This window comes from Hemicordylus capensis, chromosome 4 (assembly GCF_027244095.1).
Source record: "Hemicordylus capensis ecotype Gifberg chromosome 4, rHemCap1.1.pri, whole genome shotgun sequence".
Classification (NCBI taxonomy): Eukaryota; Metazoa; Chordata; class Lepidosauria; order Squamata; family Cordylidae; genus Hemicordylus; species Hemicordylus capensis.
In genome coordinates this window covers 286402472-286428294 of record NC_069660.1, presented here as the reverse complement: position 1 = coordinate 286428294, position 25823 = coordinate 286402472, and the positions used below count along the sequence as shown (strand labels likewise).

Sequence of the window (25823 nt, the reverse complement as noted above, 5' to 3'; positions counted from 1 at the left end):
GGATTAATGGTCTTACCCGTTTCCTATGTTCCTCCCTCCCACTATAGCATCTTTTGTGTCAGACAGTAAGCTCCTTGGGGCAGGCACTTTTCTGGCCTACTTGGTAAAGCCCCATGCATACTGATGGTGCTAAATCAATATATAATCACAATAGCAAGGCTACACACTCCAGTCTGGGAATAAGACAAGGCTCTTCTACTTGTCTAAAAAGCCCTCACCATTCCACTCTTTCTGGAGTTTTCCCAAAGATCTATTGGTCTGAGGAGGCCCAGTATGCCTTTAGCATTGTCTAGTTCCTCTTGGCCACTATGGGGCCACAGTATCTATTCCTGGCCCCACTATGTTGTTCTCTGTTTGGACTGATAGTTGCGACTACCATGTGGGCAGGAGTATAAGGCTCCATAATATTTGTAGTTCAGATCTCTACAAGAAAGGACAATGGAAACATTTCTTCAGCTAAAGTCTAGGAGTAACTACAGTGACTTAACATTTATTTTTATGTAAACCATTCAAATATGCTCAATCAATGTAAGTAGATGGAAAGCCTTCTGATGTTATCAGAGCCACATCTCTAACAAAATCATTGAGGCCCTGGTCATCTTGGGTTGACAGGTCAAATCTACTGCATATATGCAGCTGGGATAGACACTTTGCCAGACACAGACTTCTGATGCATTAGAATTCAAACAGAAACACCTGATGGAAAAATAAAACAAGAACAAAACGAGAACAAAAAAACCCAGAGCATTTGTGGTTGAGAAACAGAGAAAATAGTGGCTTATCTTAACATATTTTTTTTCCAAAATAAAAACATATTGCAATCATGAACGAATGAAATAAGCACACATCTGTTAGTAAACTCTGTTTCAGAACTCTGGCTTATTTGAGGATTCTGTATAGGTCTTTAGGACTGGACCTCATTTTATTTTAACTAGAGCAAATCTGCCAAAGCTGGGTGGATGCAGCAGCTAGCACAGGATCTTTTGGTCCAGTCCTGATATCTTTATCTGGCTACCATTATACCTGCACAGGACAAAGTCTGTGTTATGATCCACCTCCCGCCCCACCCCACCCCACCCCAGGATTACTCAAATCAAAAGCTACAACTTGAAGGAATCCCAGCAAAAGTTTGTGCTTGTCCTTTCAAGCCAGATAGATTATGATTTTATTTTTAAAAAATTACTTTCCAATGGCACTTTTAAAAAGACACTTTTCAAATTAACAAAAAAGCTACCAACCTGAAGAACATCTCCAAGGTCTGCAGTGCTAATATCTGGATCTTCAGTGGTGTTGAAAGGAACTGGAGTGATTCTCACAAGAGTAAGGACTCTGGGTTCTGGGTATCTCCATAACATCATTCCTGGACTATCCTCAGTTTCATTGTAAAACACAACTTCATAGGCACTGGGTAGTTTCTGCGCCTCTATCAAATTAGGAGGAAAAAAGCCGTAATTGGTTATATAAAGGGAGCATGCTGGTTTATGAGACCAAAGCAGTTAAAAACAAATCCCTTAGGATCAAAAGGAGGGAAAATAAAAAAGCAATTTCCCTAAGTTTTAAAAGGTCACAGTAAAATGGAAAGAAATCAAAATGGTATTTTTTTCTAACAGATGCTTTTTTAATTACCAAAAAAGTGCTGCTAAAGGGAAGTGATATTTAACAGTTTACTACTGAACATATTTTGTAATTCAAGTATATTTTAATAATACCCTTTCTACCTGTATCTTGTATGTACTGGAACAAGCCTGTTCTCAGATCATCTGATGTATGTTCAGTTTTAGAACCCTGGTTTCTGTCCATGGGAATCTGTGTCAGATGTATTTGATCAGTGCTCTGCCCCTCTTTTTTGTCTTCTTGTACAAGGTAACCTTGCAGAAGTTCATGCAGAAGAACTAAGCAGTTCAAATGCTCTTGTCCCCAAAAAACCTTATGAAAAAAGAACAGCAAATTTAGCAACTTGAAAACATTTAAGCATTTTATGTTCAGCCACCAGGAAATCAAATGAATTGCCAGCAAGTTTATTCTAGGAATTCTCCAGACTTATCAGATAAACAGGCTCACGCATCTTGAAGGGTTTAGAAGCTGACCCTGGTCCTGAGATACTTAAAAAGGCAGAAGCTATTTATAGTAGAAAACATTCTAAGTGCAAAGAACTTGCTTCCAGTTGGTTTTCTCATGACAGCTCATAGAGAACCTCCTTAAATCTCTCTCTCTCTCTCTCTCTCTCTCTCTCTCTCTCTCTCTCTCTCTCACACACACACACACACACACACACACACACACACACACACACACAGATATCTCTCAACACTATTGTTCAGACTGTACAGAAAAAAGGACAAGTGAAAGGAGAGGGAAAAGACTATATCGAGTTATAGGCTTTAGGGTTTAAGTTTAAAAGATATACCCAAGAGAAAACAGACAAAATAGCCATAAATCAAAGAATTGTAAAACAGCTCATTAGGATGCAGATATGGAGGGGACACATTAAGGGCAAGCTGGCATTCTGCTGCTAGCCCAAATAAGAAATATGGTAGAGGTGTGCATGAACCATTCAAAGCCAAACTGGTTCAGCAACTCAACTGCAAACCATAGGAAGACAGGAAGCTGCTTTATACTGAGTCAGACTATTGGTTCATCTAGCTTGGATATTGTTTACACAGACTGGCAGTGGATTCCCCAAGGTTGCAGGCAGGGGTCTCTCTCAACCCTATCTTGGAGAAGCCAGGGAGGGAACTTGGAACCTTCTACATGCCAGCATGCAGGTGCTCTTCGCAGAGCAGTCCCATCCCCTAAGGGGTATATCTTACAATGCTCACATGTAGTCTCCCAGTCAGGGGCGTAGCATGGTCGGAATGGGCCCAGAGACAAGATTTTAAAATGGCACCCCCCCCCCCACCTGAAGCTCAGTTCATGAAGTAAAAAAATCTTAAATGAGGGTGAATAGTGGTAACAAAAAGCATAATAAAATTTATATATTATAATAAAACCTATGTGCCACAATAGAACATCATCCTAAATTATTTTTTTAAAGGTTTTGTAAATTGTGGACGATGCAAGTCATTTAATGGTACTAGAGAAAGACATGCTGTTCTGGTTGCTCCAGGTCGTAACACTCACATCAATTTCAGAGGATGAATACAACTGAAGGAAGCCCAGGCTGGTGCATGGCTGTGCGAGTCAGTCATATGACTTGCCTCTGGGGGGCCCCCAAGGCAGTGGGCCCCCAGACAACTGTCTCCCCTTGCCCTATTTTTAGGGAGACAACTGTCTCCCTAAACTTGCCCTAGTTACGCCCCTGCCAGCCACATTGGCCTTTGTCCAATAACATCTGGAGACCCACCATTGGGAATCCTGGCTTTACAATAATAATAATAATAATGTAAGGTAGGTCAGTCTCCTCCCCATGTTGCAAAGCAGTAGAACAGCTGAAGTTGTGAGGTACTGACCACCCAGGAAAATCATGGCTGAGGTAAGAATTGTTCTGGAGACTTCCTGAGTCACATTCTTAGTCATGTTGCTACACCAATTATCAGATAATTTAAGATGAGAGATCCATATCAAAACAAAACAAAATAAAACAAGAGGAGTTTAAAGAGTTTATTTAAAATACAAAGAAAAGTTGACATTAAGTTTTATAGCAGAAAAAAAGAAGGGAGTGTCTAAGAGAGAAATACACTTATAAGATTAACAACAAAAATATGGAAATGTGTGTTTAATGTAGAATGCAAGTCAACCACATCTGCATGGTATTGAATAGTAAATGATTTGTAATCTCTGGAATCTAAAAGTTAGTATGACAAATCTTTTTGGGTGCTTTCTCATAACACTGAAGAATGAAGCAACCATGAGCAACCAACTAAGCTGAATACACTAATGTTCTAAAAGACAGGAACTGAAGTTACTTTGTTAAAATTTTCTGAAAAATCTAACTGATTTCTGCTCTTGGGACCCATCTTCTTCCTATTGAAATGACAGAGTTCTAGTTGAAATACTAGTAATCCAACTTTACAGCAAGCATATAATCTAACTTAAGAGCAAAATCCATTTAATGTTTATACCCTTAACAGTGGATTAAAAAATAAGAACAGGCAAAAAAGTCTGTTAGTCTTGGTTTCATTTAGGATCAAATATACTATATGTATAGAAGACAACCCAGATGACTGAGAACCCTTAATACTAATATGTTCTAAAAGCTACATGTTTCCTGTATTTCACTACATGTAAACCATAACTAGGAGGAAATACTAAGACAAAAAGAAACATTTAGGAAGTACAGATTGGAGGAAGTACTTAGCTTACATTTCACAGGTATGTGACCCTCATATGAACAAAAACATATTCTAGGTAAGAATCTACACTATAGCTGCAATACCCCTAGACCCTAAATAGTTGTCTTCTCAAGGCACTTACCTGATTCTAAAAACAAAGCAAAAGCTATCATTCACATTCAATAAATAGCTGCCCCCTAAATATTTCCTCTGCTGAGGCTCCAGAATGTGCAGAATCAGCAGGTGTAACTTTAAGAACTAATGCACACCCCCTTCTTATTTTCGAGATGAGGGCATCATTCTGGAATGTTAGCTTTCCCAACACTCATAGAAGAGCGGATAAACACCTTCTGTTAAAAATGTTGGCAAAAACCATTTTTATTAGAAGGGAGAGGAGCATATGAGTGACTCATCACACCAATTGCTTAAAAGCTGTGCTTAAGGGGGAAAAAAATGGATACTATTCTTTTTGAAGTTACTTTGATTTGTACATAAAACTATGACTACCAAATTAGTCTGAGAGAAGGAAAACAATATGGTTAACCACTCCTGGACACTCCGCAGTGAATAACATGTGATTCACTAAAGTTTTGGTTAGGGGAGGAAATTACTGACCTCTATTCCATAGTTGGAGAACTGAGCATTAAAGAATGTGTGTGTATTGCCCAATGTGAAACAAGGGGATCCCTGCTAGTGCCAGAAATACCGGTAGGACCTCTTTGCAGGGATATGGGAAGCGTTATGCCTACAAAAAGCAATCTACCAATTCTGATAGAAAGGCTCAGTGGCTGCATTCTAAACCAAGGTGAATGCCCATGCTATTGGAGTCTAGCACAGTTTTCCAACTGTTTTCATATGCCTGGATTTGTTTGTTTGTTTTTGTTTACATACAGTACTGACATTTTAGTGCTAATTGTTTTCATTACATTAGTTAACTGTCTTAGGATTATCAAATGAAAGGCAGCTCAAGCAGTAGTAGCAGCAGCAGCAGCAGCAGAAGTGAGTAAACTCCAGAGACCCTCTTCCATTTTCAAACTCACGTCTGCTTAAGAGAAGCATGCACTTATCCCAGTCCTCACAGTGAGGAAGAGACACAAGGGAGAATCCCATTCTAAGTCTCCACCATCTAGCAACTGATCAAGTTATCTTCCCAAGTTCTTCCACCCTCAAGATGGGCCATTAAACTCAACGAGCTATGAAGCTGGTTGCACACTGTGTCTGAGCATGCTGGAAATCATAGAAGTCCCACAGTGCAACACTATAAAGTGATTCCTTGTGAATGCTTCCAATATGGTTTATAAGATCTATGTTCACTTACTAGACCAGCCAGGGAGAATAATAAAAGAATCAGTGTGGTATAGTAGTTAGAATGTTGGAACAGAAATGGGGGGACCCAGGTTGCACTCTGAACTCAGCCATAAAGCTTACTGGGACAATGGCTGACATGCAGCAAGAGAGCTGCCAATCAGAACCTGTTATTTATTATTATAACATTTATATACTGCCCCATCCAAATGGCTCTGGGCAGTGCACAGCAACAAAAATAAAACCCACTAATCAGTCCTTTAAAAACAATCCTTACAGAACAATTTAAAAGCAGCAGAAAATCATTAACAACTAGTATGTTTAAGCCCGTTATAATAACGGGCGCTAGCTTTTACCCTCCCTTTATTTATTTTTCCTTTTTTTGGTTTAATCTTTCTGTCTGTTTCTTTATCTCTCTGTCTCTTACTCTCTTTACTGTTTTCCTGTATCCCCCCGCCCTTTTTTGTGTGTTTTGCTATTTCTTCTCCCTTGCGTTCTAACATATTCATGAATTTTTATTTTCATTTTTGGTTTAAGTAATTTTCTGTATTTCTCCCCCCTCTGCCCTCACAGTATTTATTTATACACCACTGTGAGTGGAAAAGGAACTGTGAGTGGAAAGGAACTCTCTCTGCTTGTGAGGGCTACCCTGTCGGCTGGTGTGCTGTCTCCCCCCCTCCAAGCAAAAACCCACACCCCCACGTTTTAGGGCCAAAACGGCCCATGAGCATTCCCCCGGGGCTCCCGCTGCCGAACTACCGCCAGCCCTCCCAGCTGCCGAGACCTCTCCTCCCCGGGAGCACGTCCTAAAATCGCTTGCATGACCAATGTAGAGAAGGAGAGAGGAGCGCTCGTGCAGAGCTCCTCACTCCTTAAAGCCTCTTCCTGCACTGCTGCTTTGGCCGAAAAGGACGCAATAGGCGTCCTTTTCGGCCAAAGCGGCAGTGCAGAAAGAGGCTTTAAGAAGGGAGCTGCTCTGCACGCGAGCATTCCCGCTCCTGCCACCCACCTCTGGCCGGGCCCGCCACCCACCGCCGCCCGCGGCTGCGGCCGGGCCCACCACCCACCGCCGCCTGCGGCTCCGGGCGGGCCCACCACCGCATCGTTTTCTCGGCCGCCTCGTCCGGCGGCCATCTTGGGCGGCCAGAAGCGGCCGCCCTGAAGAAGCCAGGTAAGCGGCGGCGGCCAGGCCTCTGCCATGGCTCCGCCGCCGCCTTGGTCACTTTCCCGCCGCCTCCTCTCCAGCTTCTTCGGGGCGGCCGCTTCTGGCCGCCCAAGATGGCTGCCGGGTGCCGGCGAGCGTGTCTCCCTTGCCCTGTTCTGCGCCTGCGCTTCGCGCAGGCGCAGAACAGGCCAGGGAGGCACGAACACACGCCTTGGTGTCCGTCCACGGACGGACACCAAGGCTTTTATTAGAGAGGATTAAAACATTTAACACAATTTAGAAACTCTGGAAGGCCAGGCCAAACAGATCGGTTTTAAGGGCTCTCCTGAAGGCCAACAATGAACTCAAACTATGGATTTCTGCTGGGAGTGCATTCTACAGCCCAGGAGCAGCTATAGAGAAGGCCCGCCTTTGAGTCACTACCAGACGTACTGGTGGTAACTGGAGATGGACCACCTCAGATGACCTTAACGTGTAGTGGTGATCATGCAGAAGAAAGTGCTCTCTAAGGTAATCTGGACCTAAGCCATTCAGGGCTTTAATAACCAGCACTTTGTATTTTGCCTGGAAACATATCGGTAGCCAGTGCAACTGTTTTAAAACAGGCATTATATGGTATCTCCGGGTTACTCCAGAGACCAGTCTGGCTGCTGCATTGAGTGGCCCTTCATAATGATCCATTTTTGGAAGGGCGGTATAGAAATCGAATTATTATTATTATTATTATTATTATTATTATTATTATTATTATTAATGTTCTTGGTCTTGTGGTAGCAAACATGAATTGTCCCCTTTGATAAGCAGGACCCACCCTGGTTTGCATTTGAATGGGAGACTACATGAGTGAGCACTGTAAGATATTCCCCTTGGGATGGGGCCGCTCTGGGAAGAACTTGCATACAGAAGATTCCAAGTTCCCTCCCTGAGACCTCCTGCTTGCAACACTGGAGAAGCCGCTGCCAGTCTGTGTAGACAATACGTAACCAGACAGACCAATGGTCTGCTTTGCAACAAAGCAGCTTCCTATGTTCCACTTTCCAAGTAACTGACCAGTGGACCAGATAAGGGGCAATTTATGATGCCTTCCCTTTCCCCAGGAAGTCCTCTGTGTTATCAGAAAATATGCCCATGAGGATTGTGCAGCTTTCCTCTGGGGAAGGGGAGAATGTCAAAAATAGTTTCTTTCCTGGTGCACAGATGCATTTAGGTGGGAAGTTCTGTTAGGCTACTCTCTCACTCTACCAGAATATTCTTGCACTGTATATTATCCAGTGATTGTCTCTCAGCCTGAACTACTTCATAGAGTTGCAGTGGGGATAAAATGGGGAATTGTGTATGTCACCCACCGCTTCTTGGGGGAAGGGTAGTAAGAATAATAAAACGTAAATACATGCACAGCACCAATAGTGCAAAGAAGGTTTTGCTAGTAATCTGACTGAATGTTCATTAGGGAATGCACAAAGTAATGTGTCATTTCTCACCAATGGAGGGGCTGCGGCTGAGGGCTGGCATCTTTGACACTGGCCAGCCACTATCTGCAGCTCCTTCTTTGCACACTCTATGGAGGGATGAACCTGGAATCTGGGCTATGACACTAACTGACTGCCAGGGATCACAATGTATCCCAAGTATAACTGATATTTGTGTGAATTGTAAGCTGCTGTAAGAGCCAATATTGGCTGAAAAACAATGTATCCTCTCTAATAAAACGCTTGGTGTCTGTCCGTGGACGGACACCAAGCGTGCATTCATGCCTCGACTGTTTTGAGTCAGAACAGTCCAAGAGAGACACGGCCGCCAGCACCCGGCGGCCATGTTGGGTGGCCAAAAACGGCCAAAGAAGCCAGGAATGCGGGGAAGGGGGAGACTGGCCGAGGCGGCGGCAGAGCCGCCGCCTCGGCCATTAGTGGCGGCAGGACGAGACGGCCAGAGGCGGCCGCCCCGAAAAAGCTGGGGCCAATGGAGGCGGCCAGAAAACAAAACAGAGAACGGGGAAGCTGGGCAAGGTGGCGGCAAAGCCGCCAACGAGGCCTGCCACGCCGACCAGAACGGCATACAGCAGAGCAATACTGCCCGCTCACCCACCCTCCAAGAAGCCGAAAAACAACTTCCCCGCATCCCCCCCCAAAAATGAACAAACAAGAACGCCCTTGAACATTGCGCCGCCCCGCCTATCGCCCTCCCACCCAACCAGCTGCCCAAACCCAACTTGCCCACTGCAGCCCGCAGCAATCGTCCAAAAACAAAAACCACAATTAAAAAAAACTCCACCGAGAATAACTGAAGAGCTCACAAAAAGAGCTTCTCCCTGTGGTAAGCCTCTGCCCAGACTGCCGGTATGGACGCGAAGGACGCCTGTTGCGTCATTTGCATCCATTACAACAGTCTGGGCAGCAGCATAGCATAGAGAGGAGCTCTTTTCGCGAGCTCCTCGCTTCTTCTCTGAAAGCAATGGGAATTGTAGTCCAACAGCGGAGGAAAACAAAGACAAAAAGAAAGTGAGCAACAAACAGAGAGGGCGGGGGAGACAACACCAGGGACACAAACAAACACACACACACACACAAAAGGAAAAGGAGATGAAGAACGCATAAGGTGGGGGGAAGGCTAGCGCCCGTTATTATAACGGGCTTAAAAATACTAGTAAATGTAATAAATAAATAAGACCATAAAACACATTCCCAGGTTAAAAACAATAACAACACATACCATATTTTAAAAATACCAAATTTTCTGCATCTTCTATTGCTACTCACCATTATATTGCCCATAGGAAGAAAATCATAATGATTCAACATCACATATATTTATAATGTCAGATATTACCATGTACAGACCTGCATCAGTCCACCTCTCACATCAACATGGACTTTTGGAACTGACAGCTCTGGACCAGGATTGCCACTGTGCTTACACCATTTAGCTTCTACGGTGACAGAAAAATAGACAGGTCCAACCAGAGTTCTGCTTTTTTCCTGGAGACTTGTCTTAATAAGGAAATCAGTGATATCAAGCATAAATGATGATCCATTAATTATACCTAATAGACAAATGGGGAAAAATGTTATTAAACATAGTAGTATGTATAAATGCTCTTCATTTTTATTCACGGGAATAAAAAAAAAAACACTTCGTCTCGACGAGACTGAATCCTTAACCTTTATCAGACATTACTCAAGATGTTTGTCTTTTGTAACTACCCACAACCTGCAAAATTAGTAGCTTTCAATTATGTTTTTGTTTTTGACCTTGATTCTTCTACAGTCAAATTTTCATGTTGTTTTTTTAAATTAACTTTGTTTTTCAAGTATAGACAAAGGTGAGCTCTGTATAATTTGCTTTATCTTTATATGTCATACAATATAAGACAGAAAAATGCTGTTCATGGAATATATCAAATTTACACTACTGTTTTATTAACAATTACAAATGTCCTTTTCTTGCTATTTTCTCTGACAGATTGTTAGCACAATGCACGACACAATTGGCTGAAAGAGAGAGAAAAGGTCAAATGAATAAGAGGGAAAGAAGTAAAAGCATTTAAAAGGGAGAAGAAATCCTGACAAATGAGGGAAGGAAGGAGAAGCAAGGAACATCTTTCCCAATTGCATCTGAATGACATTTGCCCTGGGCTCTTTCTGTTTTTCTTGGGGAGGGGGGGATATCCAGCAGAAACGTTTGCAAAATAGAGCATATACAGAAAGATGTTCAATCTTAACAACTTACAGCCACAAAATATTTCTCATTAAGTCAGTTCCCGAACCCTCAGGGACATATTTTCTGGAAGTATGGGGTCACAAAAAATCACCCCTCCCTCCTAGCAAAAGCAGAAGCACTTCCTGTGTGCAACTCTTAGTCTGGAGGTCAGCCAGTGATTAAAGCATACTAAAATAACAATGCGTATTCAATTTTCCATTCCTATTCCAGACATGAATAAAAAATTACCAAGTCTTTTCAAAACACACTAGTCATTGCCTATCTTCCCTTAAATGAATATACTTGGCATTTTTACTATTTCTGTAACACTTAGCTCTGGAACACTTATTCTGAACATACGAAGCTGCCTTCTATAGAGTTAGTCCATTGGTCCCCCAGTGTAGGTAGATCATGTAATGCACTAGGTTGGCCCACTTTTCTTGGACCTACCTGGAGATGCCAGGGATGTAAGGTGCATGTAAACAGATGTTCTATGGCTTGTGCCATTTATTTGCAACTAAGATTCCAGAATTATTAAGATTCCAGAATTATTTACTTCTAACTTGGCACCATTTCCGCAATTTCTTTGCTAAGTACTGCTTGCCAAAGATTATGATTCTTACCCATATGAGTAATGTTTCATTCAGGAAACGGCCACTGTAAATTAATTTCTTGCAGGGGAGCAATCTATCAGCAAAACTCTCCTGCACAAGCCCCATTTATTTTAACAAGATTTGCAAGGTAAAGTTCTGAGTGGATTATGCTCTATGTGTTTATTTGGATTTCTTGGTATTTGATCTTATCGTGTTAGTACCCACAATATGTAAAAGCAACAATGCTTGTTTGATGAAACCTTCAGTTAAAATCTAGCAGACTAATACAAAACTATATAACATGTATTCACAGGTGCTTTTTAAAAAAAGCTTAATATCATCTCCACTTGCAGTTTATACTGTTTGTAACACATTAAGTGACTTCTTTGCTAGATTGATGACATACATTTTCTTTAAGAGAAACCTCTCCTAAAAATCCACTGTGATTCAAAGTCTTTCAAATCTGCATATGCAATACACTGCCACTGCCATCCATGTCTACTGACAATGCATGTCTACTGAGCAAGTAAATCCCACTGAGTTCAATGGTAAGTATGTATAAGATTTGCAGCCCAGAGACATGAAAAAGCTCCATGCTGGATCTGAGGGCCAAGGGTTCACTCCCTCAGTACCAACATTGCTATTCATATAAGGAATTGCCATTGCAAATATTGAATTTCGGCACAGTTAATTTGTAATGCCTACGGCTTATTTTTCTAATGTAATTTAATATTTATAAAAGTTGAAAGACTGGGATACAATATACAGCTGTTTCAAGGAATCAGATTTTCAAATCTTTGCTTTAAAAAAATCCTACTAAGTCAGAACTCTATTCTATGTATAATGTATGTACACCTGTATCAAATATGTGGTAGTGGAAGGAGAAGCAGAAGGATTTACTTATTAATCTCTTTTTGAAATTAGGAAAAAATGGATCTGCTTTCTAAATATAAATTTCCAAATGCAACTATCATGCCAAGAATAATTTCATAATGTATTGAATTATTGCTCTTTAAGACTGAGGTTTATGTTACAGAACAATAATGTCCGTGAGCCAATTTTTCCTTCCTGCAAATACATGCTCAAAGCATTCACTGAATTTGATAGCAATGAAGAAGAAGAAACCCTAGGCCCAGCACAAGTGTTGCCCAGGTGCCACACTCAAAGAACATCTGTACATGGATTAGGAAGCAGTGCACATGCCAGGGCAAAGGCACAGGACACCAGCGCCCTCATTTTCCAGATATATCCAGAGCAGATGTAAATAAGGGACTCTTAATCACAGTTAAGAAATTCAAAGTGGGCCAGTCACAGGATAATGTGAACTCATGAATCTTCCTTATATCAGGAGTTCTAGAACTTGAATCCCCAGATGTTGTTTATTTTATTTATTTATTTAAAATATTTCTATACCGCTCCAAACCTGCATCTCTGGGCAGTTTACAATTAAAATCATTTAAAACATCAAATGAATTAACAATTATAATCATTGAAAACGTTTAAAACCCAATATTAAAAATATTAAAAATATAAATCTAATTAAAAGCCTGGGTGAATAAATGTTTTTTCAGTGCCTTTTAAAAAGTTGCCAGAGATTCGGAGGCTCTTATTTCAATAGGGAGTGCATTCTAAAATCCTGGGGCAGCAATGGAGAAGGTCCGTTACCGAGTAGCTGCCAAACGAGTTGGCAGCAACTGCAGATGAACCTCTCCAGATGATCTTAACAGGTAGTGGGGCTTATGGCAAAGAATTGTTGTTGAACAATTGTTATTCAACTAAAACTCTCAACATTCCCAACCACAATGGCCAAAGGGCATTGTAGCTGGGGATGATGGGAATTATAGCCCAACAACACCTGAGGACTCAAGTTCGAGAACCCCTGCCATTACCAGACCACTGATCTAGTTAACCCAGCAGCTATCAAGTTCTTAGAGTTCCTTGCTACCAGAGATGCCATTAGGTTTGCCAACTCTGGCTGAATCTGTTCCAGGAGATTCCCCCATAATATCTCCAGGATGGCTTCAAAGATCTCCTGGTGATTGATGCCGATTCCTGGAGATTCTTGTAGGTCAGCCCTGGAAGGTTGGCAATCCTAGATGCCAGAGGAAATCTGGGACCTTTGCCATGTACTTCAGCTGTGTTCCCTTCCCTCCCCCAACCCGAAAAGTAAATCAAGCCATCCTACATAACCAGAAGTCTTGCTTAATCAAGATAGGAAGCCAAATTCAAGTCCTATTCCCAAATAAATATGCATGGGGGATACACACACACAGCATATCCTTGGGCCTCCATCCTCTGTCTTACTCTAAAAGATTCTGTGCTCTTCACTGGCTGCCAACAGGCTTCCGGACAAAATACAAAGTGCTAGGTATAACTTATAAAGCCCTAAACGGCTTAGGCCCTGGGTATTTAAGAGAGCGTCTTCTTCACTATGAGCCACACCGCCCATTGAGGTCACCTGAGGAAGTCCGTCTCCAGTTACCGCCAACTCGTCTGGTGGCTACACAGAGACGGGCCTTCTTGGTTGCTGCCCCAAGATTGTGGAATGCGCTCCCTGCTGAGATATGATCCTCCCCATCTCTGGCAATTAAAACAAAAACAAAAACCCATCTGAAAACCCATCTTTTCACCCAAGCTTTCCCAGCTTTTAAAAATTATCTGTTTTAATTTTATGGCTGATTTTAAATTGTTGCCTTGTTTTAACTTTTTATGTGTGTTTTAATTGTTTTTATGTTATCCGCCCAGAGACGAAAGGTTGGGCAGTATAGAAGTTTAATAAATAAATAAATATGTTCTTTAAATTTAAAAAATAGATTTATATTTCCCCCCTTATATTTCAATTTAATATTTATATTTTTAACTGCCTAATAGTTTTGTATTTTTTTAAAAAAATACAGTGGTCTCTCGACTTACGAACTACTCGACATAAGTATTTTTCGAGTTACAAACGGCAGTTTTAGATCCAGTTTTAGATGCGGTTTTTTCGACTTACAAATTTTTAGATGGGGTTTCCTCGACTTACGAATTTTACATGCGGTTTCCTTGACTTGCCTGCCTGTTTACTACCTGTTTATTCTTGAAAAGAAATGTTCCTGTGCAGTTTGCAAGCCTTACTGGGGGTCTGGGTCTTTTTTCTAGGCTCCGGAACGCATTAATCCATTCCCAATGCATTCCTATGGGAAACCGCTTTTCGACTTACGAACTTTTCAACTTACAAATGTGCATTCGGAATGGATTAATTTCGTAAGTAGAGGGACCACTGTATCGTAAACCTCGAGATTATTTTAATGAAAGGCAGTAGATAGATCAAACAATTAGATAGATAGATAGATAGATAGATAGATAGATAGATAGATAGATAGATCTATCCATGGGACACTAAGACCTAAATAGCTGGACTGTACCATCTGAAAGTTGTATCCCTTGAATGATTGCAATATTCCATAAGATCTGAATGTGGTGTCCTAGTGTATTGCAAAGGACCCTGGGCCACATTCTCTTTCACCAGCACAGTATTGGAAGGTTTGGGGAGCAGTGGCGACCCTCATCAATCCTAAGTGCAGCTCCATGACTACAGTCATCCCTCGCCCACTGCTAGGGTTCCATTCTGGCAAAACCTCGCCACTGGCAAATTCGTGTTTGGCAAGGTATTAAACTCTTTGGGAAACAGGAAGTTAGGGGAAACATGACCACAAAAAGATCTAAAAATAAAAGGGAAAAATACAAAATAATTGCTGAAAATCACAAAAATCCTGTACTATTGCCAAGAGTCACCAAAGAAGAATGAGCAGATCAAACCACTGAACTCACCCCCAAATCGCTGAAACCTCTCCAAAAACACTAAAAAACTTCATCAAACACGGATGAGGTCGTGGTTGGCAAGACCTGTCACAATTTCCCATTCACATATACTCAAAACTGCGGTTTGTAAAACCGTGGTTGTTAAGGGATAACTGTAGTTGTTTACTGGGCACATGTGAAGCTTCGGTCAAAGATACACATTCTGCATAGTCTCCCTGTCACCAAGTGGGGACACCATTCTCACCATGCAGTGCATGGAGGCGGGGAGGCTACTTTAAGGGAAACTGAGCCATCTTGGGCCCTCAACCATCTTGGAAAACATACACAAAGTGCTGGGAAGTGTAGCCCTTCCCAGCACTTTGCCCAGAGAGATCTTAAAAGAGGACTCCATCTCTCTTAAAGGGCCCCCCCAGCACTGAGAAAAGTGTAGTAATGTGCAGAGGTCAACACAGTGCAAAATGGCTCTTACAGTGAAGAGGATTTTTTGCCAAAGTCTCCCCCACTTGAAAAAGAATTAATATGACTGCACTAGCACATGTAAAAAGTTGCAGATTAGTTTACTTGGTCCAGTAAGATCTTAATATTACATAGGCTAGCTCAAGAAAGACTTGTGTATTTTATACCTCCAACTTTTGGGGCATGTTTAGAAGCTCACATCATCATCAAGGCTGGAAAACATTGCATATTCAAGTATATGTAGGGAATATCAGAAAGTGATGAAGAGACAGAATATTCTTTCCAAGCAGTATGAATTTCATTCAAGTCCCAATGATCCAAAAAAGAAAAAAGCATCTATGATTTTCAAATGAAGATGATTTACATTGTGCAAAGCAAGAGCAGTGGGATGCAAGGCCATTTTAAAACTAATTCCTTTCTTTTTCTTTTTGTTTAAATCCTACTAAGAGCCAGCATTTTCCTCAAGGACATTATAACTTTCTTTTTCAGCTGTTCTGTTCCCTCTTTGGAATGAAATAAATCTTGCTGTATAAATCACAGTGCACCTAATGAAGGGGAAGGGGGAAAAACCTAAGAAAGGAATAAGCAGTCAGAAGTCACACAAAGTGCAATCATGAGGGAGCTAAAAGAAGTACTTAAAAACAGCTGAAGACAGACAGCTATGGACATACTGCAAGAGTAATGGTGAGTGAAATAAGACATGGGCTTTAGCAAAGCTCCTTTCAGTGGAGCATCACATACAAAGAAATCCCAAAAGGCTGACACTTGTGGAAGGAGGTAATTTGCATCCTAAAGGGAAGGAGTGCTGAAACACCACTGTAACATCTCAACATGCCCTTGAGTCTTATTTTGGGATTCCTAAGCACCTGGTTGAATTACAAAGTAGGAGCTGAACTTATAAGGTTACTTTCCTATGACTTGACGGTTCTAGTTGGAAAGATGAAATAAGAGTTCTTTCCCCCTCCCTTCTCCTCACCCACACACAGGAGGCTTTAGGCAGCTCTCCCAGGCCTCTCAAAAATCTACTGCAGAATTCTGTTTTCTGTTTAAACAGATTAAATCATGGCAACCATTTAAACTCAACTTGATCTGGCAGCTCACAGAATCCATGTATCTTCCTAAACGGCTGTTGTGATATGCAGAAGTTAACATGCTCTGCTTCAGTTGCTGCTTGCTGGGTGCTGGGTGCTTGCATACTTCTCCGGGAGTACAATCATTTAGCGAGAGAAGCAAACAGTTTCACAACTTTTAAAAATAGCCTTTCAGGAAGACTAACAAAAATGAACCACTTGCTTTGGATGATGTTTACAAAATGCTGCCAGCCTTACATTGTGAGGCTCTGCTTTGATCTATAATAGCAGTTGGACGCACCACCGTGCTGATGGAGCAAAAGGCAATCAGGTTTCTTTACAACAAGGCTTCTGTATGTCATTATATAAAGATTAGACTGGGATGACATATGCTAGCAAGGAATATCCAGGTATTCTTAGTACAGCTGGAAATGATCTATCACTACCTGAAAAATCTTCAAGAATTTGATGGATACTATCCAGGCACAGATTTGCATAACAATTACTTAAAGGCTAGAGTTATACAAAACAAAAGGCAGCTTTTAACTATGTGGTGGTGATTGGTTTTTTAACTATTTCAGACAGAATTTATATTAAAACATGTAAGACAAGGATCATTTATGGGGCCAAATAAGTTAAGGCAAATATAGCAGCATCTCCTTTTACTGAATTAATATCATTCTAAGCATAAAAATCCTAAAGGTCCGTACTTTTTCTAATTTTACAAAACTATTTGGTTACATGAGGTTACTGTAGGAAGGAAAAAGCCTTACAGCACCCTTCCACTTTCCATCTAGCTCTTTTGGAACTCCTTCTCAATTCATATTAATTTAAGCCATATCCTGCTTTTTGGTCTAAGGCTGTTACAGTCAAGTGTGTGGTATTCTGAAGGACACAAGCAGGGCCAAAAAGGTATATATGTTTCATTCTACAGTTAACAGCAGCATCTTCCCTGGAAATCTTTAAGCTTTTCTGTACAATGTCCCATGCTGAAGGTAAAGGAGGAACGTTCAGGGGGAGGGGAGGGAGTGGTGTAGGTGGGTTTAGAGTACCACTAGGTTAACAAGAGCGAAAGAGCGAGCGAGAGAGAGCACGTGTGAGTGAGAGAGAGATATGGGATGAATGTTCAAGACTCCTGAACAGGGCATTGCTCAGTTCAAACACACACACACACACACACACACACACACACTCTCTCTCTCTCTCTCTCTGTCTCTCTCTCTCTCTCTCTCTCTCTTCCCTATGATGCTACTCAACATGGCTGCAATGTTTTGAATACAGCTATGGGGTGGGCTATGGGCAGTACAAACTGCCTGAGTCTTTCCCATGTGATTGACACTCAAAGTTTAGACAAGGGGCCATATCTCAGTAATTGAGCATGTGCTTTGCATGCAGAAAGTCCCAGATTCATTCTTAGTAAGCATCTCCAGTGGATCCTATGTACCAGATACATCCCAAGCACCTCCAAATATTCTATGTAGCAGGGCTGGGAAAGCCTGCCTGAGACCTCTGACAATGGCTAACAGGGTAAAAAGAAACTAAGCTCTGACTAACAACTGGCCCGACTCTCATGTACTTGTGATACTTGTACATGCATTGCAGTCATGTGAGACAAGTGTGACTGCACCACAGAGAAGCAGCTTCCATGCAGAGGTGTGTGTGTGCGCGCACGTTGCATGGAGTCAACACTCCTTTGTGAACTTCCTCTGTCCTATCTGTTCCATCCTTCCGTATTTCTCCTATTGGCCACTTTCTCCAACATTTGCTGTTGATACCTGGGTCTGGTCATTCAGCAGGTTTAGAAAAACTAGAAAAGAATCAGTGTCAGAACAGCAGAAGCACATTAGAGTAACAAGGAAAGAGAGGAAGGGCTCTGAAACTGGCTGCTCTTGAAGGGTCAATGGCTACTGCAAGTTTCTGCAGGAAGGGCTGGTCCTGTGGGTGTTTATTCTTGGCTCCTCCAATTGAAAATTGTCAGTGTGGTCTCATAAAAAAAGGAGGATATGCAGACCCACGCACCTGAATGTTAAAAGATGAAAGAACAGAGCTCTTGTCTTGGACAGGCTCTCCAGTATACAGAAATGTGCTAGATGCAATGACCAGACCAACACCATCAGCAAAGAAACAGAAGATATCAAGTGCAAAATATCTAGCAATGATAATGTACAATGAATTAGACTACTGGATTTCACATTAGTGTGGAGTAGAGTCTTGTGATGGTTCATTCTCCCCATGAGTACTATATTTCTACATTACCAATTAACCATTCTTCACTGAGAGAGTTTTTCAGCATTGTACATGGCCACATGTGGGCTCTGTAAAAACACAAGATGTGTTACCAACAGTAAACAGAAATTAATGACCTTGAACAGACCAAAACCTTGAATCCATCATTAATGTATGTCCCTTCTGCATTATAGCAGCCCTGGCAGCTTGAGAGTGTATTTGGTTTGAGTACTTCAAACACTAAAACTTAAGGGACATCTATTACTTTAATCCATTGCAGGCAGTGCTTGATTTAACTTTATTGGCTGTGCTGGTGGTAGTGGATATATATTTTGAGTGGGAGGGGGGAGCACAACGCTCTCTTATGCATCTTTTCAAAAGGGCTTAATTATATTTTATAGCCAGGGCCAGGAGTCTTGCTTGTTTTGTGTCTAACAAGGTTCAAATGGAGTTCAGGCCAGTGATGAATCAGAAGCAAAGTCAAAGATGGTTATCTCTATGAAATGAGCTCATCTCCATTTAAGAAAGACTGAGCAGGTACACCATGTCCAATACTGAATGCTAAATAGCCTGGAATCGCAAGATGGTCAGTGATTTTATAACTTATTTTTTGTCTTGTTTCAAGGCAAAATAATCATCATTTCATTCTAGATATGTATTTTCCCCACTTTTGATTACCTATTATTTTATGCTTATATTATACAAAGAATCATGTTGATTAAGACCAGAATCAACTTTATTTAAAAAATATTATACTGGTTAATAACTTCCCAAGTAGTAAAGAAACTAAAATATGAAGCTGATGTTAAAACAATATGCAGAGCTCACATTTTAAATGTTATAAAGATCATTTTAAATCAAGATAACCATTTAGAACTTTCACTGTTTCTGTTGCACAAACCTGATACAGCGTGTGCAGAAGTTCCCCCAAAATTGTGTCCTTGGTCTCCTGAGTCCCCCTTGTATCTTCTAGATCCCAGCTACTCCAGCAAAGTCTAATATAACAGCTAACTACATTTTGATAGTAGTCTTACTTACTATAGTAAAATATAAAGTGCAAGGCTCAGGACTCCAATGTACTGCTGTCATGCACAGCACATAATAAACAAAATGTTCCTTTCTCAGAGGATATGCGATTACATCCATTATAAATGTAGCAATAGGGAAAAAATGGGGTTTGAAAGAAACAAAACAGTCTGAGCCCGTTCCATCTGAATGTCATCCCTGCTTTGCGCTTTCCTAAGTGAACTGGCAGGTGGAACTACATTTTTAATTGACCTATATATTTTGAACATTTTCTCTTTCAGAATCAGCAAGCTACACTTAATTTGTAATTTGGGGGGTGGGGAAGGGACATGCCAGTCCATCAGTAGCAACTCTGAACTCTATTATAAAGTAACAGTAGGGAACCTGACCAGGATTAATAGTGGTACTCAGTCCTGGGATTAGGTGGTGTCTTATTTCATGGATTTTAGGCCATCTGTTCTTTACTCCTACGTTTAGTTCTGCAGAACTATAAATGCACCTCTACCTCAGGGACCATAGAAAGGAATTAGAATTGTTCTGCTTTTCATTATCACAAGATTCAGTAACTCATTTCATTGTCAGGATAATCCCCTTTTACTCTTTCTTTTGCGCTTGTAGGGTATGCCAAAATGACAAATAAAATCCCAGATGTTAGAGACCTGATGAGGTCTCCACCTTTCCTTGAGTGTTGTGTTTAAGCTACTTGGGACACGGTGTCAAAACTGACAGGACCCTGATGCCCACACCCAATATTCATTATGGTTCGTTAGTGATTTGTATAGCTGTCTACAGGCTGAACTTCCACTTGAATCCTCAGTGGCCATTAAAATGTTTAGTTTGTCCTCTGGCTTTTACTGACAAAGAATTCATTTCCTATTGTTCAAGTCTTGGAAAGAGTTTACAGTTCTTTCTAAAAGTAACAAAGGTCTTCTGGGTACTGTAAATAAATTGATACTCTAGCATATTATTTTAGGTAGTCAAAACTAATTTGATGTTTTATTTCTCCTTAGGCTAACTTGTAAGATCTTCAACATTCAAGGGCCATGGCAACACCTTAGTAGTGTTTTCTCAAGAGAAGCAGTTGATTCTGAATTAAGCAGAACACCTTTTCTCTCTCAACACCCATCATTATCTGTATTTATTTCTAATATTTTACAAATATTTTACATATATATTACAAATATTTTGAAAAATTGTGACAACTAGAAGTATGTAATTTGCAGACAATTTATTTATTTTGCTGCTGTTGCATATTTGAGGAAGGGACAACCATATCTACATACAAGAAAAACAGCAATGGAAGTTATTCTGAACTGCAGCTACACAGTTCAGTGAATTTCTTTCTGTAGCTCAAGGCATTGAGTGCTAGTCTCTCTTCTTGGAGAGAGGATTTTTTTAAAAAAATGGATTTCCTCCTTTTGCTGGGGGATGACATTTATTTTTATTTTCTACCTCTGTTTCAGGGATGAACACCAGTTTCAGAACGATTCTACAACTGGTTAAGGACTATATCACTTCTTGCAAAAAATGTATTTCCAGATTTGCTTGTATCATGCTGAGGTGCAACTTCTGTTTCTGTTCACTGAAAGATGGTTACTTGTAATGTTTTAATTTATGTAGTAAATTTCTTGGCAAATTCTAACTATTGTCCTGAATTACTTTTGCCAAGTTCCATACTTTGTTTTCAATCAGGAATCCAAATTATAAGCTTCTGCATCATAGATTAAGCATTTAGAGATGAGGGAGTTGCACTGTCCACTGTGCCTTTCCAATGGCATTGCCTATAGTACAGCAATTACAAAAGACAACTTGGGATGTAGTGTCAGCCCACCAGTTAGTGATGCTACATTAGAATCCACTATAATCACATCAGAGTGCTATAATGCAAAGCTGCTGATGCCAACGTCCAAGAATTGGGCAAGAAATGAGGAGCTGCAGGAGGCTTAGGAAATTGCCTGGATTTAGCGTACTGGCAAAAGCTGAGGATTTACAGATGAAATAGTTCTACCTTCTCAAGACTGCCCTGATGGTGGCAGGAAAAAAGTCTCAATTCTGGCAAAATTTCAGGACTTGCAAGCAATGTCCAATTCTTAGAGAGGCAAAACCCGAGTTACTAAGGCTGCAATCTTTTACACGCTTTCATGGGAGTGAACATAGTGGAACTTTCTTTTGAGTAAACATGCATATAGTTGTTTTGTAAAATGGATACTTTTCCAGCTCTGATCTGGCCAGTTAAGTGTTCTGGGTGGGGAGTTAGGTTTGACTCTAAGAAGCTAGTAATTGGGTTAGCAAGCACTTAGTGGCACTTCATCTGCTGTGAAACTGAAGCCTGCAGCCCATCCTTTATGGCCAAGACTGCTCTGTGGACTTATGAGTGGCTGCTGAGAGATGCAACCTTCTTAAACCAGAGATACTAAAGATTTAAAGGCCAGGGGCAGCTCTTCATCCTCTGAAGTGGACTTTTAAGTCCCTTAATCAAACTTGGTGGATAGCTTCTGACTTTTAGGATCAAACATCAACAGTAAAGGATCCAGCAGTCAAGAAATAAGCCGCAGACTAGCACTTGGTAGGCTTGCAATGAAGGCCATGGAAAAGATATTGAGATGCTGTGACGTGTCTATACCTACACAGATTAGAATTGTATGGACAATGGTTTTTCCCGGGACACTCTATGGATGCGAAAACTGGACTTTGAAGGAGCAAGATAGAAAAAGTATTGATGCTTTTGAACTTTGGTGCTGGAGAAGACTTTTGAAGATACCATGGACAGCCAGGAAAACAAACATGAAATAGGTGTTTCCCATAGTGTGGGAAACATACCAGCGGGGATTCAAACCGGAATGTACATACCATTTAATAACTTGGATTCATCAAATTGACTCATCTCATTCATTTAATCCTCAAAACAGAGATATTCCTCTCTTGCTTGGGCTTACATTTTAAAAAGTCAAGTGACAATTCAAAGCAGAATAGAACTGCACACTGAACAATTTAAATTTCAACTTTAATCTCTACTCATTGAATCAACTTCAGTCTCTACTCTACACACGCTAGTCATGCTTTGGTACAGATACATATTCACTTCTGCATTAACAGGATTGGATAACCTAGTATGGGAGGACAGACTAGCTATCCACACTGCATTACCACTGTGCTTATTTTTGCATGTGGGACAGATCTGCCGACAAAGCTCGATTCTTTCATTGTCTGCATTCAGTTAAATTCTGTGTGGGTTCCTGCACACAGAAGACTGAGTAGTTGCTTTGCTAACTGGCTCCTACAGTATGTGTGCATGCAACTCCTCTATAATTCATGAAAGAAAATAAGGGTGTTTTTTTTTTGGTAAAAAGACATAAGCAACGACTAATAAATATAAACCACTCCCCCCGCACCCGCAAGAATTCCTGAAGTAGAAAGTTACAGAGGAAAATGTCCATTAACATTCCTGATTAAAAGGCCTTAATTAATAATATCTGGAAAAAACATTTTAATGCAAGGTTATCAGTTAATTAATACTCTTTTAAAGTCATTAAGAAAGGTCATGAGCTCTTGTTTTCCTTCCACAAGGGAGGAAACATGCCTACACCACATTCTCAACTGAGTTTTTCCCCACTCAAACAATTCTTGGCACATAATATTCCTCTTACATTACAAACCAACTTCCATCTCTTACACAAAGAGTCATCTGGAAAAGAGGCCGTTTACACTGTTTATAAAATACTGTCACATAAAATTTGTAAAAAAACATATTTCACTAAAAATAGCTTGCGTAAGTAAGGGATTAGAGTAGTTTCTGCTGCTATAATTGTTCCTTTGTAGTTTTTTCCATGATGTTTTTTGAACAGCGCCTTTTGACTATGTTTATTAAAGTCAGCACATCAAAAAGGATCAAAGCCACTGCTAGTGAGAACTAAAAAAAACAACCCCAAGTGTGTTGTGTTGTCTCACGGGAGAATTATGCAGATTCAAGTAAACAAGTGCAAATTGTTGAGGTTTTAATGAAAATTTTCTACAATTATTGAATCTGAAGTCATTCGGTATTATAACATCTGTACAGCAGATGGCCATTCTGTTTAAAAGGCAAGCAATGCTACTTTATCTATTTTAACAGTACATCTGAGATGACTACTTTTTTGTCATTGTACGCCATTTGCTTCAGCAAATAATTTGTAAAATGCAGCTGCTGCAGATGGTCACCATAGTTATGTGATTGTAAAAATCCGAAACACACAGAGGAGCATTTGCGTATTAGTTTCATATGCCAACATCAGCTCTGTTCAGCTCAAAAGGTATATCTATAAAACTTTGAAAATAAAAAGGGACTGATTCTGACAGATCTAAAATAGTCAGCTCTAGATCGTGATGTAGCTACTACAATTTTATGTTCAACTAAGCTATACTTACATGGAGAGTCTCTTTGAAGAGAGAGAGTCAGAGACAGAGAGAGAGACAGAGAGAGATGTGTGTATATTTCAACAGTAATACTTTAACAAAAAACATATATTCTACTACAGTTCCTAGTAGTATTTTTCATTAATGTGAAAATACATTAGCACAATAAATTAATGCAAACTACTTGGGATGTGCAAAATGTTCCAACTTCAAAACATTGTGACTCGAAAAAACAGGTTGCTCACCTGTAACTGATGATCTGGTAGTGATCCATTGACATCCATTAGAATGGGTTCTGAGCCTTCACTGAAGCCTATCAGTGTGCAGTACCACAACTCCTCTTGGTGCTTGCGCCCCGCTGCATGTGACCTCGTAGCTATTTAAGGCAGGAGGAAGTGCCAGCACTTCCGTTCTTTGGAGACCGCTGGAGCTGTCAAACATCTTTGGAGCAGGTGAGTTCTATGAAGAAGATCTGAGCAGTACTGAAGAGGGGAGGTTCAGGAGAGTATAATGGATATCAATGGATCACTACCAGATCATCAGTTACAGGTGAACAACCTGTTTATCTGGGGCATGATCTGTTGAATCCATTAGAATGGGTGTTTAGTTAGCTCCTTTAGGAGAAGGAATCAGTAGTGTCACTGTAACATCCTTTTGAGAACACCTCTCCCAAAATTTGCCTCCGCTGCAGAATGCAAGTCAATGGCATAGTGCTTTATGAATGGCTGTTCTGAGGACCAGATTGCAACCCTACAAATGTCCCAAAATGATATGCCAGATAAATGAGCTTCTAAGGCACCATAAGCTCTGAATGAACATGTGTTGATGGATTTAGGTGGCAGAATGTTTTGTAACTTGTAAGTCAATAGGATTAGCTCTACTAGCCAGCAAGATAGCCTCTCCCTTGACAAGGCCTGACCCATAGACCTTCCTTTATAGGGTATGAACAACTTTTTTGTCTTTCTGATCAACTTTGTTCTTGACAGGAAGAATAGAAGAGTCCTTCGGACATCTAGGAAATTCAGGGCCTTTTCAAGAACTGTGCTTGGAGAGCTGAAGAAGGTAGGTAGCATGATGTCTTGGTTTATGTGAAAATCTGTCAAAAAGTAATGTCAGGACATAGCAACACCTTATCTGGGTAGAAGCGTGCATAAGGCACATCCATCCTCAGGGCTGTAAGTTCACTCACCCTGCGGGCAGTTGTAATTGCCACCAAGAAGGCAGTCTTCAGAGAAACCAACTTCAGGCTAGCTGCAGCTAGGGGCTCAAAGGTTGTGTCTGTCAGAGCCCAAAAGGCCAAGGATATAGTCCACTGATCCAGTGGCCATTTCACTGGAGGATACAGATTGGTGTGACCCTTCAGAAAACTCTTGCAGCTGGGGTGGGAAATTACTGTTTTCCTATCTCATCCTGGGTGTCTTGCTGAGATCACTGCCAAGTAAACCCTTATGGAGACATTAGAAAGCAGGGAGGTCTTTAGTGTGGTTAGGTACAGCAGGACCTGGCAGACAGTAGCTTTCAGTGGGCAGGTTGCATAGCAACTGAAGTTCTTCAATTTACTAGCATTGTTTCTCTTAGTGGAAGGCTTCCTCTGGTTAAGTAGGATTTTATCTAGAAGCCTATCTTCTATGCTGCTGGCTGTAGAGTGGGCATGTCTGGGTGCAGTACTCGACCATTTTCGTGTGACAGAAGATCTTGCTGCTGAGGAAGCCTCCTGTACGTGTGGTTGGACAGTTTGAGCAGATGTGGAAATAATGGTTGCTGAGGCCACCATGGAGTGTTCAGGCCAAAAGACGCAACACTACTCTCCCTACAAGTGGTA

The 25823-nt window shown here is 40.9% G+C and overlaps 1 protein-coding gene across 9 annotated transcripts in view; it reads right to left on the bottom strand.

Annotated features, from left to right (window-relative positions):
- VPS13B (vacuolar protein sorting 13 homolog B) overlaps nt 1–25823 on the bottom strand; it is a 714157-nt gene that overhangs the window by 136400 nt on the left and 551934 nt on the right. For all 9 annotated transcript variants that reach the window (XM_053245154.1, XM_053245151.1, XM_053245153.1 and 6 more), the window contains 3 exons: nt 9579–9781; nt 1719–1926; nt 1239–1423 (listed from right to left, as the gene is read on the bottom strand). In XM_053245154.1, coding sequence (XP_053101129.1) covers nt 1239–1423; nt 1719–1926; nt 9579–9781 — 596 coding nt within the window. The remainder of the gene's footprint in view (nt 1–1238; nt 1424–1718; nt 1927–9578; nt 9782–25823) is intronic.